At 36.9% G+C, this 17,508-nt stretch overlaps 1 protein-coding gene across 7 annotated transcripts in view; it reads left to right on the top strand.

Moving 5' to 3' along the window:
• Window positions 1–17,508, top strand: part of LOC127859291 (signal transducer and activator of transcription 5A-like) — a 68,592-nt gene that overhangs the window by 11,082 nt on the left and 40,002 nt on the right. For all 7 annotated transcript variants that reach the window (XM_052396534.1, XM_052396533.1, XM_052396537.1 and 4 more), the window contains exons 2-8: window positions 4,509–4,650; window positions 4,968–5,115; window positions 11,189–11,278; window positions 13,373–13,471; window positions 14,058–14,139; window positions 14,979–15,103; window positions 16,893–17,047. In XM_052396534.1, coding sequence (XP_052252494.1) covers window positions 4,514–4,650; window positions 4,968–5,115; window positions 11,189–11,278; window positions 13,373–13,471; window positions 14,058–14,139; window positions 14,979–15,103; window positions 16,893–17,047 — 836 coding nt within the window. In that variant the 5' untranslated portion in view covers window positions 4,509–4,513. The remainder of the gene's footprint in view (window positions 1–4,508; window positions 4,651–4,967; window positions 5,116–11,188; window positions 11,279–13,372; window positions 13,472–14,057; window positions 14,140–14,978; window positions 15,104–16,892; window positions 17,048–17,508) is intronic.

Genomic DNA, 17,508 nt, shown 5'->3' on the forward strand with positions numbered 1-17,508 from the left:
ATGCCTAGGATCATGAAACTTCATAGATACATTGATCATGACTTGCAGATAACCCTTATTGATTTTCAGGTCACTAGGTCAAAGGTCAAGGTCACGATGACCCGAAATAGTAAAATGGTTTCCGGATGATAACTTAAGAACGCTTATGCCTAGGATCATGAAACTTCATAGGTACATTGATCATGACTTGAAGATGACCCCTATTGATTTTTAGGTCACTAGGTCAAAGGTCAAGGTCACGATGACCTGAAATAGTTAAATGGTGTCTGGATGATAACTCAAGAATGCTTATGCCTAGGATCATGAAACTTCATAGGTACAATGATCATGACTCGCAGATGACCCCTATTGATTTTCAGGTCACTAGGTTTAAGGTCAAGGTCACGGTGACCTTAAATAGTCAAATGGTTTCTGGATGATAATTCAAGAACGCTTATGCCTAGGTTCATGAAACTTCATAGGTATATTGATCATGACTTGCAGATGACCCTTATTGATTATCAGGTCACTAGGTCAAAGGTCAAGGTCACAGTGCCAAAAAACGTATTCACACAATGGCCGTCAAGGTCACGGTGACTCAACTTAGAAAAATGGTTTCCGGATGATAACTCAAGAATGCTTACGCGTAGGATCATGAAACTTCACAGGTACATTGATCATGACTCGCAGATGAAATAATGATGAAACTTGACCAGGATGTTTGTCTGGACAATATCTAGGTCAAGTTTGACATTTGGTGAAGATTGAATGAACCGACTCCTCTCAGGTGAGCGAACTAGGGCCATCTTGGCCCTCTTGTTCTTGCTCAAAGATTTCTTGTGATTTAGGTTTCTGAACTTTCATTTCTTGAGCATTTGTTCTTTGTATTGAAAGCTTGTTTAATATCCGTTTGATAAGAGTAAAAAAGAGCCTCTTTCACAATTAAATATGAATCAAAACAGCAAATAGAAAAGAAACTTATTTACCAAATTTGAGTGTGTTGTGTTTTTAAGCCTAAAATGTGTTTATAAAGACACATGAAAGCAATAGCAATATATTATTGAATGCTTTCTTTTAACTTGCGGAGCAATATATATGCATAAAGCAAGTTACTAAATGCAATCTCATACATTTACTCAATTTACTGTATATTGTTAGCAGGGAATAATCTAGAATTTACTATCTACATGTATGGGTCCCTGAACTCGCAGATTTTAGACCAATGAGTCCCAGGCCAAAATTAATGAGTCCACCTTGAAAAAGAATGGGTCACAAATTTTGCAAGATACCAAGTAGTGAAGAAAATATGTCTAAATCACACTAGCTCAATAACTATACTTGCATTAAACTTTTAATTATCTCAAAAACTTGTTGAAACCAAAAAAACTAATTGTTTGCCTTCACATAGGCTATAACATTATCTGTTACATGAATGTAACCTGTTACAACATTTCAACTTGATTCAAATCGATGATAATATTATTGTTAACATCCGAATTGTGAGCTTGATAATATCACTGTTAGCATCCGAATTGCGAGCCTTTGACCTACCGTTATTAAAGTTTAGATTTGTTTGTTTTGGATTAAGCTTCAACACCTTATTTCGGAGGCATTTTTTCTGTATTATTTATGACTAAGTTACACAAAGTTAAAGCAGGTTTTCATCCGGGGACTCTAGAAAATATCAAAACACATTCTATTTAAAAGGTTGATTCTAATTGGTTCATATTATACTAGAGCCAATCAAAAGACTTGTTGGAGTCTTCAAGCCTCATTCGGTTAAACTCAGCATTCATTGCTACACTCTTGACTCGTACACAACATGGTTCGTACTTATCGTGATTCGCGTATGCGTTAACGGATACAGTTCAGCAATGAGTCCGAGTGAACGCACATATTTCAAAACGATGCGTCTATTTCGATATTTGTGCGTCATAGACGTCGGACGCACATGTAGATTATTCCCTGTTGTTAGTGCACCCAATCCTGTTATGCAATCTTATTTTTTTTACATATTTTGTATCCACTTTATTACTATACATACATTAAATTTTCATTATATTAATCTTGTAACGTAATTGAATAGGAGAACTTTTTTTCGTTTTTAGCTCACCTGTCACGAAGTGACATGGTGAGCTTATGTGACCGTGTGATGTCCGGCGTCCATATGTGCGTGCGTTCGTGCGTGTGTGTGTGCGTGCGTGTGTCCGTCAACAATTTGTTTGTGTAGACAGCAGAGGTTACAGTTTTCATCCAATCTTTATGAAATTTGGTCAGAATGTTTATCATGATGAAATCTGGGTTGGGATTGTATTTGGGTCATCTGGGGTAGAAAAAACTAGGTCAAAAACTAGGTCACATAATATGTAAAATAATAGAAAAACCTTGTGTAGACAATAGAGGTCGCAGTTTTCATCCAATCTTTATGAAATTTGGTCAGAATGTTTATCTTGATGAAATCTGGGTTGGGATTGTATTTGGGTCATCTGGGGTCAAAAACTAGGTCACTAGGTCAAAAACTGGGTAAAATAATAGAAAAACCTTGTGTAGACAGTAGAGGTCACAGTTTTCATCCAATCTTTATGAAATTTGGTCAGAATGTTTATCTTGATGAAATTTGGGTTGGGATTGTATTTGGGTCATCTGGGGTCAAAAACTAGGTCAAATAATAGAAAGGCCTTGTGTAGACAGTAGAGGTCACAGTTTTCATCCAGTCTTTATGAAATCTGGTCAGAATGTTTATCTTGATAAAATCTTGGTTAGGATTGTATTTGGGTCATCTGGGGTAAAAAAATAGGTCACTAGGTCAAAAACTAGGCCAAATAATAGAAAAACCTTGTGTAGACAATAGAGGTCGCAATTTTCATCCAATCTTTATGAAATTTGGTTAGAATGTTTATCTTAATGCAATCTGGGTTGGGATTGTATTTGGGTCATCTGAGGTCAAAAACTAGGACACTAGGTCAAATAATAGAAAAAACGTCAACAGTTTGTTTGTGTAGACAGTAGAGGTCACAGTTTTCATCCAATCTTTATGAAAGTTGGTCAGAATATTTATCTTGATGAAATCTGGGTTGGGATTGTCTTTGGGTCATCTGGGGTCAAAACTAGGTCACAAGGTCAAAAACTAGGTCACTAGGTCAAATAATAGAAAAACCTTGTGTAGACAATAGAGGTCACAGTTTTCATCCAATCTTTATAAAACTTGATCAGAATGTTTATCTTGATGAAATCTGTGTTGGGATTGTATTTGGGTTTACTGGGGTCAAAAACTAGGTCACTAGGTCAAATAATAGAAAAACTGTGTGTAGACATTAGAGGTCACAGTTTTCATCTAATCTTTATGAAATTTGATCAGAATGTTTATCTTGATGAAATCTGGGTTGGTATTGTATTTTGTTAGTCAGGTGAGCGATTCAGGGCCATCATGGCCCTCTGGTTTAAAATATTTTTAAGTGATGTTAAATTATATATTTAGTTGATTATTTGCTTTCTTAAATAAAACTAGGTAATGGTGGAATCGAGTTCAATAAACGTGTCAATTACGTCTTAGCTTATAGCTCCCACTCACCGAAGTTCGCTAATTAAATTTTAGCGAGTAAAAAAACAGCAACAATAGTGTCAATTATCAATACGTACCCCTATTTGTTATCACAAGGGTTTTGATTGATTGCTTTATTACTTTGATTGTTGACATTTTATTTATTACCGTCTAAGTTGCGGCATGTTGTTCTTACTAGTCACCAGCGCAAGTTGACAGTATGTCAGGCAAAAAAAGTAAAATTGTACGAATTATTCAATGATAAAAACATAAACATTTTTTCCAGGTTAACCTTTTCCCGACAATGCAATGTAACATATACATCTCTAAGTCTCCTATTCATTGCTAAATTCGAACGTATTCGAACGTATCCGCCATTGTGTTTGTTTAGGTTCGAATTAACGTGTCAAATCTCCATAGGAAACGCTATACAAACAGAGCCATACGGGTAGCCTCGTGTCTTGTGAACGCAGGAAGTAAATTTGACACAGTTTAAATATTGCACCCTCTAGATACTTATGAATATAGCTGCTGTACATTTATTATAAAACAAACATGGTTGAATTGGCTGCCGTATGGTTTGAATTCCACAATTCTTTCTGTCGATGGTGCCCCTTTTTGTTTTGATCTCATTTCAGAAGCCAGTTATATACTTATGGATACTTATGGAGTAAAATGGAGCAAATATGGTGTATTTGCATAATTTCAATTGATATTTTGGGAAAAGAAGCTGGTATCTAGATAGAATGTAACCGGTGAAATCTATGGCTTCCAATGCTTATGGAGAACACTGCTCAGGTCGTGCATAAAAGGTTACTTGCATGATTTTCTGTTGTAATGCCTATAATTCAATATTCCAAAAAGGACGTAAAATGAAAAAAGACCATACTATTTTCTGTAAACGTGACAAATAATCAGATTAACAATTAGCATGTTATAGCACTGCAAAAATTTTATTGTACTGAGTTTGCTGTATTGTTTTTTATAGCAACAATGGCCCTGTGGGCTCGCACACAGCAACTTCCCCCAGAGGCGTTGAAACAAGTACAGCAAGCCTACAGCAACTACAATAACTTCTTCCCCATAGAAGTGCGGCATTTTTTTGCGCCTTGGATTGAGGACCAGAACTGGTAAAATGATAAGTTTTCACCACAGCTGCTTCATTATTATTAATTGTTACAAAATATGCTAGCAGTGGGGTGTTTTCATAAGCGCAAAACTTTTGTCAACTAATGTATGTCAGAATTCAAGTGCCCAAGAACAGAGTAAATTAAATGAGACTGCTGGAATCAGTCAGTTCTGACTCTCGAATACAAAACAGAACACTTCAAAATTTAATTCAATGCCAATGATCGTCAGTGCAAATGCTAACTTCAATTTCAATATCCAATGCTAACTTCAATACAAAGGAACCTAATTAAGACTCAAATGCTTGTTTCTTTTTTAGGAATGCTATTGACGTGAACTTGCGTGAACATGAAGTGTTTGCTAAGCAGCTTCTGGAGAATTTGGTGCAGTTGATTGATCAGAAGGCCAATGTGACGGAGGACTTTCTGGGTCGTCTGCAGTTCCAAGATTTTGCACAGAAATTTCAGGTTTATTTTTTTTATAGATAAACTACAATAAGAGTTTCCTATAGAGGCTTTGTTGAAGAAAATCTGATTACCTAATGAGTATACAGGGTTCTCAATAAGAGCCGGCCGCTGGCCCAATCGGCCGTTTGAAATCAGATTTTGGCCGGTTCAAAATCACTCAGATTCGGAAAATCGGCAATTGACCTTTCGAAATGTGAGTGTATTTTCGGTAATTTTGCTCCTTTTTGCTATTAAGCAAAGACATCGCTTGATTATCTCCCTTAAAGTATTACAACAACAACAACAACAACAATGAAAAGGCGCAAATTGGAATCGGTCAAAAAGCAGTCAAATGCTGAGTTTGTGGAAAGTCCTACGATTTAATAAATTGAAAAAAAAATATGTTAAGGCATATGGCAAAAACAGACAATTTATATTGGTTTAAAGTCAATGATGTAACAGATTGGACACCACTTAGCAACATGATTTGTATACAAAATCTTTAAATATTCTCTTTGAAATAAACGGCATTGATTCGTCATCACGGCGTTTCAACCTCATCCTTGTTCCTATCAAAACATTTGTAGACGCTACACAAGTGATGTTAAAACAGTTTGAGATCTGACTTCAAGATGTAACATATAGGACACGAACTGTTACATCACCATTCGTAAAAAATAATGATTGTCTGACTGAAAATTGTATAGGTTTGTGCCTATTTTAAGTTTTATATCCAAGAAATAACCTTTATTAATAATATTGAAATAAAGGTAAGTTGCCCAAGATTTTTTGGTAGAGAGATGGAAACAGGAACTCATGGGCACTATAAAGGGTATACCTTTTTTGTCCAGAATCCGCATGTATCGACATGGTCATATCACAAATGTTTGTACTAACAGGGTAGAACTTGGTAGTTTTATGATATTTATCAACAAGTTTTATGTTAATCTTATCAAATATGGCCACAACATTTTCAAATACATTCATGAAATTTATACTTTACATGTTTTTTATCCCCACGCTTTTTGAAAAAAAGGTGGGGATATTGTGGTGATCTCCGCCGTCCGTCCGTCTGTCCGTCCGTCTGTCCGTCCGTCTGTCCGTCCGTCCTGGCCACTATCTCCTCCTACACTAAAAGCACTAGAACCTTGAAATTTACACACATGGTAGCTATGAGCATATGTGCGACGGTGCACTATTTGGAATTTTGATCTGACCCCTGGGTCAAAAGTTATAGGGGTTGGGGTGGGGCCGCGTCAGAAATTATCACTCATTTTTTTAGGTTATTTTACATTTACTTCTTTATTTCTACACCGATTCACTTCAAATTGATACTGGACCTCACCTATGACAATACGGTCAATCTCAACCATGCATGGCCCCATTCCCAACCCTGGGGCGCCCCGCCCACATAGGCCACACCCACCAAAAATTTCCATTTACTATAATTTTTTCATTTCTACACGGATTCACTTCAAATTGATACTGAACTTTTGTTATGACATTAGGGTCAATCTCAACTATGCATGGCCCCAATCCCAACCCTGGGGCGCCCGCCCACATAGGCCACACCCACCAAAAAATTCCATTTACTATAATTTTTTCATTTCTACACGGATTCACTTCAAATTGATACTGAACTTCTCTTATGACATTAGGGTCAATCTCAACTATGCATGTTCCCATAACCAACCCTGGGGCCCCGCCCACATAGACCACACCCACCCAAAATTGCCTTTACTATAATTTCTTCATTTCTACACCGATTCACTTCAAATTGATATTGAACTTCTCTTATGACAATACAGTCAATCTCAACTATGCATGGCCCCATTACCAACCCTGGGGCGCCCCGCCCACATAGACCACACTCACCCAAAATTGCCTTTTACTATAATTTCTTCATTTCTACACCGATTCACTTCAAATTGATACTGAACCTCTCTTATGACAATACGGTCAATCTCAACTATGCATGGCCCCATTACCAACCCTGGGGCGCCCTGCCCACATATGTCACACCCACCCAAAATTGCCTTTTACTATAACTTCTTCATTTCTACACCAATTCACTTCTAATTGATGATGAACTTCTCTTATGACAATACGGTCAATCTCAGCTATGCATGGCCCCATTACCAACCCTGGGGCACACCTAGGTCAAACATTCGGCGTGGGGATACGCGTCGGCCTCTGCCGCGCCATTTCTAGTTTGGGATGTAACTAAAAAGTGCTGGACGGAAAAAACGGGCTAATTTATCTTTTGTTAGTTAAAAAAGCTAAAATTCATAAAATGCATACAAAAAATGCTCACATTTGAGTGCTTGGCTGACCATTAAAATGACCCAAAATGCAGGAAATCAAGTGCTCAATTTTAAAGTTTTCAGGGGGAGCATGCCCCCGGACCCCCCTAGAAGACCTGTTGGTTTCACATTTTGGCCTGTTGGCTCAAAAGTTATTGAGAACCCTGAGTATACCACTCAGCGTGTTTGTCCTCTTAGTCTATGAAGTCTATACACTGTAAATCCAATATAATGTTCTCGGTAAATAATGCTGAATCCAGTATATCAAGGGAGAGTCTTGGCTCCCATTTTTAGCTCGGCTGTTTTCATAGCAATCTCGGCGTCCGCCGTCAGCATCGTGCTCAAACCTTAACATTGGCTCTAAAATCAAAGTGCTTCCACCTACAACTTTGAAACTTTAATGTAGATGCACCTTGATGAGTTCTACACGCCACACCCATTTTTGGGTCGTTAGGTAAAAGGTCAAGGTCATTGTGACCTCTTATATAAAACTTTAACATATGCTCTTAAATCAAAGTGCTTCCACCTACAACTTTGAAACTTCATAATTATGTAGATGCACCTTGATCAGTTCAACACGCCACACCCATTTTTGGGTCACTAGGTCAAAGGTCAAGGTCACTGTGGCCTAAAATTTTTCTGAAAAGCTTTCATTCATTCAAAACTGCACCCACAGCCGAGCGTTGGCACCCGCTGTGCGGTGCTCTTGTTTCTCCAACCTTCCATTTCGGTCAGGAGTGTTTTATTGATATTCAACGTTCAATGTGCTGATAACATAATGGCTCAATTATAATCGATTAGAGACCAACCATTGCTGGGGAATTTGATGTGATAGTAGCATTGTTTCACGCTCATTTGATGTAACTTTGTATGTTCTATCGATCTTTTGAATCATTGACACCTTTAATAAGTTTCACCATACATGTTTCACTTTATTGTTATTTGTAGACAATATAAATTTTAATACTGTCTGCTAAAATGCAATTAAAAACGTAACATGAAAAGAGAAATTAAATACCCTTAGTAATCAAGACGATTTGTTCCAATTAAAGGCAGGGTAATTGTTAACAGAAATTCACTGTTATTTTTCCGCGATTATCAGGAAGTCCTTGGGAATCACGTTTTTGCATGACTGAGTATGATGCAATATAAAGCATTGCTTTGTATCTTCTTGCATCTAAATTTAAACTCATTCGTCCATTGGTTGTTACAATTAAATTTGAACTGTGCGCCATGAAACCACTTTCCCACATCGCACTGTTCACTTAACACTTGTGGCAAATAGCGTATGTTTGTGTTTATGAAATTCTTAAACACATTTATCGTAATGAATAGTCAGAATATATTTTTAGCTCACCTGAGCGCAATGTGCTCATGGTGAGCTTTTGTGCCGCGTCCACATTTGCCTTGTTAACACTCTAGAGGCCACATTTATTGTCCAATCTTCATGAAATTTTGTCAGAAGATTGGTCGCAATAATATCTTGGATGAGTTCAAATATGGTTTTGTTTGCTTGAAAAACATGGCTGCCAAGGAACGGGGCATTTTTCCTTATATGGCTATAGTAGAATCTTGTTAACACTCTAGAGGCCACATTTATTGTCCGATCTTAATGAAACTTGGTCAGAAGTTTCATCCCAATAATATCTTCGACGAGTTCAAAATTGATGCCGGTTGGTTGAAAAACATTGCCACCGGGGGGCGGGGAATTTTTCCTTATATGGCTATAGTAAAACCTGGTTAACACTACAGAGGCCACATTTATTTTCCGATGTTCATGAAACTTGGTCAGAAGATATCTTGGATGAGTTCGAAAATGGTTTCATTTGCTTAAAAAACATGGCCACCAGGGGGCTGGGCATTTTTCCTTATATGGCTATTTATGGCTTTAGTAAATCCTTGTTACCACTCTAGAGGCCACATTTATTTCCAATCTTCATGAAATTTGGTCAGAAGAGTGGTCTCAATGATATCTTGGATAAGTTCGAAAATGGTTCCGGTTGGTTGAAAAACATGGCCGCCATTTTTCCTTATAAAGCTATAGTAAAACCTTGTTAACACTCTAGAAGCCATATTTATTGTCCGATCATCATGAAACTTTGTCAGAAGATTTGTCCCAGTGATATCTTGGACAAGATCGAAAATAGTTGCTTGAAAACCATAATCACCAGTGGGTGGGGCATATTTCCTTATATGGGCTTATAAATCTTAATGAAACTTTGTCAGAATATTTGTTTAAATGATATCTTGGATGTATATGAAAATGGTTGTGGTCTGTTGAAAAACATGGCTGCCAGGATGTTCACTAGTCATGAAAGTTGGTAAGAACGTTTTGTTCTTATTACATCTTGGGCTGCACAGAACAGGTCAGTTCCTTTGAATCTCAGGTGAGCGACTTTGGGCCTTTCAGGCCCTCTTGTTTTAATCATAGTACAAATGTAGTAATTATATAGGATTATTGGATATATATGCACCATAGAAAAGAGGCATGTATATAGTTGTCTATATGGTAGGGTAACTAGGATTTATGTGTATGTATTGGCGAATGACCACACAACCTTGCAATAATTTATGAATGAATGAGCTCAAAACTTATAACACAAATCTTATTAATAATGCTGTCTTGTGGCTTGGGCCCATTACATTGTAGCTTTTGGTACCTAATACCAGGTCAGCGATTTTCCTCCTTCTTTATAAAGTACCGGTAAACGGCACTTTCCCAATTACGAAAAAAAATACAAATTTTATATTAAATATTAAATTCCCAATTAAAGGTAAAAAAAAAAAAAAAATTTTTTTTTTTTTTTTTTTTAAGCAACATTTAGTTAGTTTCCCTTTGCAGCTCTATAGCTTGAACCTAGGTTTATATAATATTGACAGCTTGAAAACACTTGGTTATCAATTTTAAAGTATTTTGGAGCAAAAAATCAAATACACCAATTTCCCAATTTGAGGTTTTCACGACTCGATTTTTCCTAATTTTGAGGTTTTCACGACTCGATTTTTCCCAATTGGACCGGTACGGGTACTTTTCCCAATTGGACAAGGAAAATCGCTGCAGGTTTCAATGACAATTGAGACAGCAACTAGTTAATCATGCAATAAACTTGGAAAGCTTTTGTTTTGGCGTGTGTGTGTCAGTGTTTGACCTAAAGCAGTGATGGTGATGAATCTCATAGCCTGTCAAACTCCGTCAAAGAGAGGAGTATACAATTACTGCTTTGTCTATCTTTCTGAATTCTTATTTTCATAGAATTTAGTTCACATGGATCTGGCTGAGGTACCATGGCAATTTTCCAACCTTCTTGATGCGAGTCATTCTGTTCTTCCATCAGTCACACTTTGTGTTTCCCCTCGAGATCTAAGACAATAATAATTATAGGAGTGTCATGAAACTATTGGTAGTCTTCCTATAGCATGAACATGGGCATAGTCGGCTTGTCAAGGGTAAAAAAATAGGCCACCAGGTCAAATTTGGAATTTTGGCATGATTACATGATATAAATATGTACAACATTTACCACTTTTCTAAGCATAGCTAATAATTCACTTTTGTTATGAGTATACAAATAATAATATAATACTTAAACTTGAGCTTGAACTTAAAGGTGGGGGGTTTATGAAGTCCGTCGTCAGTCGTCACCCTCAATGTTGGATATAAGAAGTCTTTCACAGTCATTTTGAGGTTTGGACAATAACTGTGATTAGGCAAACAAATCATAAACTTCCGTTAATGCAAGACAAGCTTAGGGGATTTTTTCCTGCAATTAATGTGAGTTTATTGATTGCAGGAACATTATGGAGACCAACCTCTGAGGTTTGTGTATGTGGTGAAGATGTTCCTGGGCAAAGAGGAGGAGCTGCTGAAACTAGCCCCGGATGTACGTACATGCATAATCTTCATTTTATGCTCATATGCTTACAAAGTGGTTAGTGCTGCTACAGACATCATTTTGGCATTTTGTGACATGATAAATAACAATCTTGACCCAAATTACATTAGGAAATATGTTTAAGAAAGACAAAACAGTTGAAAATTGTGATATTTGGATAAAATGGTACTTTTACCTACTGCCCAGAAAATTGATCTCATGATCTATCTGTTTAAATGTTATCAATTTAGCAAATTTCAATTTGAGAAATAACCCATTAAAAGCAAATGTTTGTTCTGTAATAGGCCTTAAGAATTCTTTGTACAGTTGATCTTTATTTGTTCAAACCTGGGTACCCTTGCAAGAGAAGCCTGATCTGAATATTTTTGCTGTGACACTAAAATATTTTTTTATTTTTCAATCAAAGATACATCAAAGAAACTTATGCTAAATTTTTGTATTTTTATACCCCCATTACCAATGATAATGGTGGCTCTATAGGAGTCACTTTGTCGGTCGGTCTGTCTGTCGGTCTGTCCCAAAAGCTTTTCCGGGCCATAACTATGTTGTCCATCGTGAGATTTTTAAATCATTTGGCACATTTGTTCACCATAATTGGATGGTGTGTCGGGGGAAAGAATGGCGTCAATATCACAAAGGTCAAGGTCACTTTGAGTTCAAAGGTCAAAAATGGCCATAAATGAGCTTGTCCGGGCCATAACTTTGTCATTTATTGTGAGATTTTAAAATCATTTGGCACACTTGTTCACCATCATTGGACGGCGTATCGCGCAAAAGAATTTCATTGATATCTCCAAGGTCAAGGTCACACTTTGAGTTCAAAGGTCAAAAATGGTCTTAAATGAGCTTGTCCGAGCAATAACTATGTCGTTCATTGTGAGATTTTAAAATCATTTGGCACATTTGGTCACCATCATTGGACGGTGCATCGCGCGAAAGAATAATGTTGATATCTCCAAGGTCAAGGTCACACTTTGAGTTCAAAGGTCAAAAATGGCCATAAATGAGCTTGTCTGGGCAATAACTATGTTGTTCATTGTGAGATTTTAATATCATTTGGCACATTTGTTTGCCATCATTGGACGGTGTGTTGAGAGAAAGAATTAAGTTGATATTTCCAAGGTCAAGGTCACACTTTGAGTTCAAAGGTCAAAAAAGGCCATAAATAAGCTTCTCTGGGCCATAACTATGTCATTCATTGTGAGATTTTAAAATCATTTAATCACCATCATTAGACGGTGTGTCACACGAAAGAATTATGTCGATATCTCCAAGGTCAAGGTCACACTTTGAGTTCAAAGGTCAAAAATGGCCATAAATGATAATGGCATAATAATTCTTAAAAATCGCCATAACTTAGCTTCTCTTGTTTTGTGAAGACAGCATGCAAAATAGTCTGTGTCAATGCGGCACGTGGGGGTAAACGTCATGTCTGTGACAAAGCTCTAGTTGCTGAATTTATTGGTTTAGATTTTTTCTGAAGTACTTACGGCTAGAAATCAGTAGTTTTCTAGTTTTCTTATTGGAGTTAACAACACTTGTGTGCTTATATTTTCATTATTTCACTTGGTTCCCCTCATTTGCTATCATGAATGCATATTTAAGGCATGTTTGTATACAAAGTTACCAAATAAGTCTAGCTTTATAGATATTTAAGTTGATAAGAGTGTATTTTGTAATTAAATGGTTATGAAAAAAATGGAGGAAAAACACAGAGTGTTTTCAATTTGGAATGTCTCAGAATCCTTAATTTTCTTAAACTGTGATTTGTTATGCAAAACGACATTGCATTAGGAAATATGCCAAGAAAGAACACAAAGTATGAATGTCGTATTAAAGTGCTGAAACCTTAATCACTGGTACTGAATACCGGGTAAAGCATATATTTTCAGTGGTATTATAATACTTTGGGTGTCATGACACACATGTGAAGAAAATTGTATTGTTGATTTAAACTAGTGAAGCCTTGGGTATTGGGGATTTAAAGTGCTTATTGTGTTGTACATGTATACATTTAAGCTTGTTTCACCTTATGTAATATCAATTCTAAGAGCTAATTACAACTTCATGTATCTTGTTTAGTCTGTTGCGGCCTCTGAAATGTTCGTTCGGACTGAGGCTCAAGAGAAGTTGAAGAGAGACATTAAACAACAAACTGAAAGAATTGACCGAAGCACCCAGGTAACTTTACATCTTGTGTCTTTTTATGCCAGGCTTGTATGCAATGTTAAGTAAGAACTCTGGACTGTCAACCCTTGGTTATTGAACTGGAGTCCTAACCAGAAAACTTAAAACATTCTTTTGTTTGCCCTACCTCTGATTAAAGTATAACCAGGAAACTTGTGGAATTCTTTTCTTTGCCTGCCTCTGATTAAAGTCTAACCAGTAAACTTGTGGAATTCTTTTCTTTGCCTGCCTCTGATTAAAGTCTAAGCAGTGAACTGTTTGCCCTCCCTTAGATTAAAGTCTAACCAGTAAACTTGTGGAATACTTTTGTTTGTCCTTCCTTAGATTAAAGTATAACCAGAAAACTGGTGGAATTCTTTTTGTTTGCCTGCCTCTGATTAAAGTATAACCAGAAAACTGGTGGAATTCTTTTGTTTACCCTACATGTGTACCTCTTATTAAAGTATAACCAGAAAACTGGTGGAGTTTTTTTTCCGCCTTACCGCTGATTCAAGTAGTTATTGGTATGTGTAGTTAACATTGGTCAAATGCTTAGATGTTCTCAACACGCCCACATCATTACTGTGGTGCATATTTCCAGGAGGCCGATACTGAGCTGAGGGACATGCATCTTCTTCAGGAAAAATTTGTCATTGACTATCAGACCCACGCACAAATGGCTGGTGAGATGCTTGTAGATTTATATGGTGTTAATACTGCATGTTGGCACTGTGGTTACTCTTAAGGCACTTCAACAGCAGAATTCATGCATAAACAGTTACTTGTTTTATTTGCTTTTTCAATTAGATTTAAGATGTGCATTTTCTGTTGTATTCCATGTACATATAATTGTTAAGTTAATTAATAACATGATATAAATACTTTGAGGTTGTTTGATTTCTGATTGTATATTTGTATTTTCAAAATGCTGTACTTGTGTTTTCAAAATTCTGTACTTTCACCCATTTATTTACCTAAGGTTGATTAATACTTTTCAACATACAACTTTAAGGTTTTGCACTTTTTCTTTTGATATGAGGAAGATTGTTTTTGTGCAAATTTTATAATTCTACGTTAAAGACTGCTAAAGTTTTTCACAGTTTTCAACTTAGATTTTTTAAACCATGATTATTACAACATGCTTGAATACATGTGTACATATCACAAGTGGCTTCAGAATTACTTGATGGAAATTATTGCAACTTTCAACATATAATGACATGCAGCATCGTGAGGAGAAGGTGAATTCTGCTACTGTGAAAAGCTCTTGATATGACTTATAAGTTTTAAAAACTGTTGTTATGTGTAACAGGTGCATTGTGGGAGGGTGCCATGCTGGCTGGCAGGAGGGGTTATTACTGAATGGTGAGGTAGGGGGTGGTGGACTGGTCATCACTGTGGAGGGAGGGACTGGCTGTAGAGATCATCATTAGATGGGGGATAGTCACTTGTGGTTAGGTTATTAATTTCGTGACAAAAAAACTAATCAACGCGTAAGTTAAATTGCTTATATCGCTTCCAGCGCGCCTGGCCCGCGTTCAGTGTGATGGTCGGCCACCAGAAGAAGTTCAGCGTCTGCAGCAGACCAAAGAACAGATGGACAGAATGCTGCTACAGTCTGCCCAGACCATACTGCAACAGAGGCTGGTAAGCAAACATAGTTTTTAGGATGTTTATTTTCTCTGAGGCGTTATATAGATTTGCCCTTGTCTTCCATCTTGACCCTCTGGTCCACTTTTTTGGGTGGCACATAACTACACAAAGTATTGCTGCTAGTGGGCTTAAACTTGGCCAACATATAACCAAGGATGTGAAGTTGTGAACCTCCATATTTTGGTTCCCTTTTTGGTGACAGTGGAAAAGTTTTCAGACAAGAGTGGAATGTAGGAGCATCAATGTCCTTCACAGGGGTTCCACTGGCCCAAAAAAAGTTGTCGCCACTTTTTCGCGGCGTGAATACTGTCGGTTATTCCACCTTATTAATAAAAACAATCATTTTAAGAAACCTTACTACATTAATGTCATTGACTATATTATCACTTTAAAAAGTATGTTATTTCATAAAAAAACAATAAGTACCTTCATTAGTCATACCTTCATAAGTCTTAATAAGCTTTATTTGTATATAAATAACATTTTTTTCAACTTGATAAACAACACAGATAACCAAAATAATATAATAATGTTAACATCAATGTATTAAACAGTATGCTGCATAAATGTTTCGAAATTAATTATTTAACATAAAATCACACCAATGTTCATCATTTGAAAGGGAATCAGAAAATAAAGCATCTCACTTCAAATTGTTTAACAGTTATATTTGGTCGTTTGGACATGATATACATCAGCTTCTGTTGTTAACAAGTTTTCTGTTAGTGGTGGATGATTTCCATGTTCAATTAAATGACTGTTGTTCACGCCTTTTTCCTGACAGAAAGGCCCAGATAATTGCCACAATCCATTCTAGTTGCCTGAAATAACATAAAACATATTTTTACAAACTATAAACATCAAACCAACACATAAATGTCCCTATCTTTAAATGTCCGAATTTAACATATCCGAAATATAGTACATCGAGTGAATGTTTTATATTTAATTCAGAAATTGTTGTTATCTTAATCAATTTATATCCTTCCCAGAACATTACAATAATGAATCTATAAAAAAGAAATGCTCACAAATACCTGTTGAAACAAGTTTTTATTTGTTGATGTGGAGAAATTAAATGCTTTTGCCAGCCCCATGGTTTTGACTTTAACAAAGAAATAGCGGCCCTAATAATCATTATAATTATTGATTGTCGTGACAGTTTGTCCCCGTGTTACTTAACTTATTGCTCATTATCATAAAGGAGCCGTTAATCCGATAATAACCCCCATAAAACTTGACAATAGCAGTAAAAAAAACGTTTGTAACACTTACACGCTTCGGTGATTTCTAATGCACTCTGCACTGTAGGTCGCTTACATCGTCGTAAATCAATAGTTACAACTGACAGACGCTGGCCGCTAATGCTCGGTCTCGTGCTTTCGACTCGCAGTACATTTTCGGATAGGATTTTACCGATTTTTTGAAATTCGCCACTTTTAAAAAATTGGAGCCACATTAATAAATTTAGAGCCATTTGGCGCCAATGGCGATCGACAGCGGAACCCCTGCTTCAGACACATTTCTAATTGTTGAAGCTTTAAATGTGTTTAAATGTTCTGTAATGAGGATGTTGTTATACTAAACTCCCAAATGGCTCTGGCAGAGATTGAAATGTTCTCCACTTTTTCAGGAGCTGGCAGATACTGCCATGTTCTCAACTGTTCACAATTGCAATGATCTATTTGATTGGAGGCTCTGACAGAGAAGCACAAAAAGACACTGACAGAGATATTGTCATGTTCTCAATTGTTCACAATTGCAATGATCTCTTTGAATGCAGGCTCTGGCAGAGAAGCACAAGAAGACACTGACAGAGATAGAGCAGCTGCAGAAGAAGGTGGTGGACGAGGAGCTCATATCCTGGAAACGCAAGCAGCAGCTCTGCCTCAACGGGGCACCCTTCGACACCAGTCTCATTGATACACTCCAGGGATGGTTAGTCTTCTGTATCATATGATATAGTGTTTATTCATAAAACGTATTAAACGCAAGCAGCAGCTCTGCCTCAACGGGGCACCCTTCGACACCAGTCTCATTGATACACTCCAGGGATGGTAAGTCTTATTTACCATTAGATAAGGTGTGTATTCTTAAACCATTTAAAATGCAAGCAGCAGCTCTGCCTTAATAGCGCACCCAACATGGACACCAGTCTCATTGATACACTCCAGATTGTTAGTCTTTTCATGGAAAAGTGTGGATTTCTTAACTGTCTGCTGTTGAATGACTGAAATACTGTTTAATACAAACTCATTGAAACTAAGGAATAGTTTTTTAGCTCACCTGAGCGATAGCTCGGGGTGAGCTATTGTGATCACTCACCGTCCGGCGTCCGGCCGTCTGTCTGTCTGTCTGTCTGTCTGTCTGTAAACAATTTGTTAACATCTTCTTCTACT

Source organism: Dreissena polymorpha, chromosome 15, assembly GCF_020536995.1.
Source record: "Dreissena polymorpha isolate Duluth1 chromosome 15, UMN_Dpol_1.0, whole genome shotgun sequence".
NCBI classification, from domain to species: Eukaryota; Metazoa; Mollusca; class Bivalvia; order Myida; family Dreissenidae; genus Dreissena; species Dreissena polymorpha.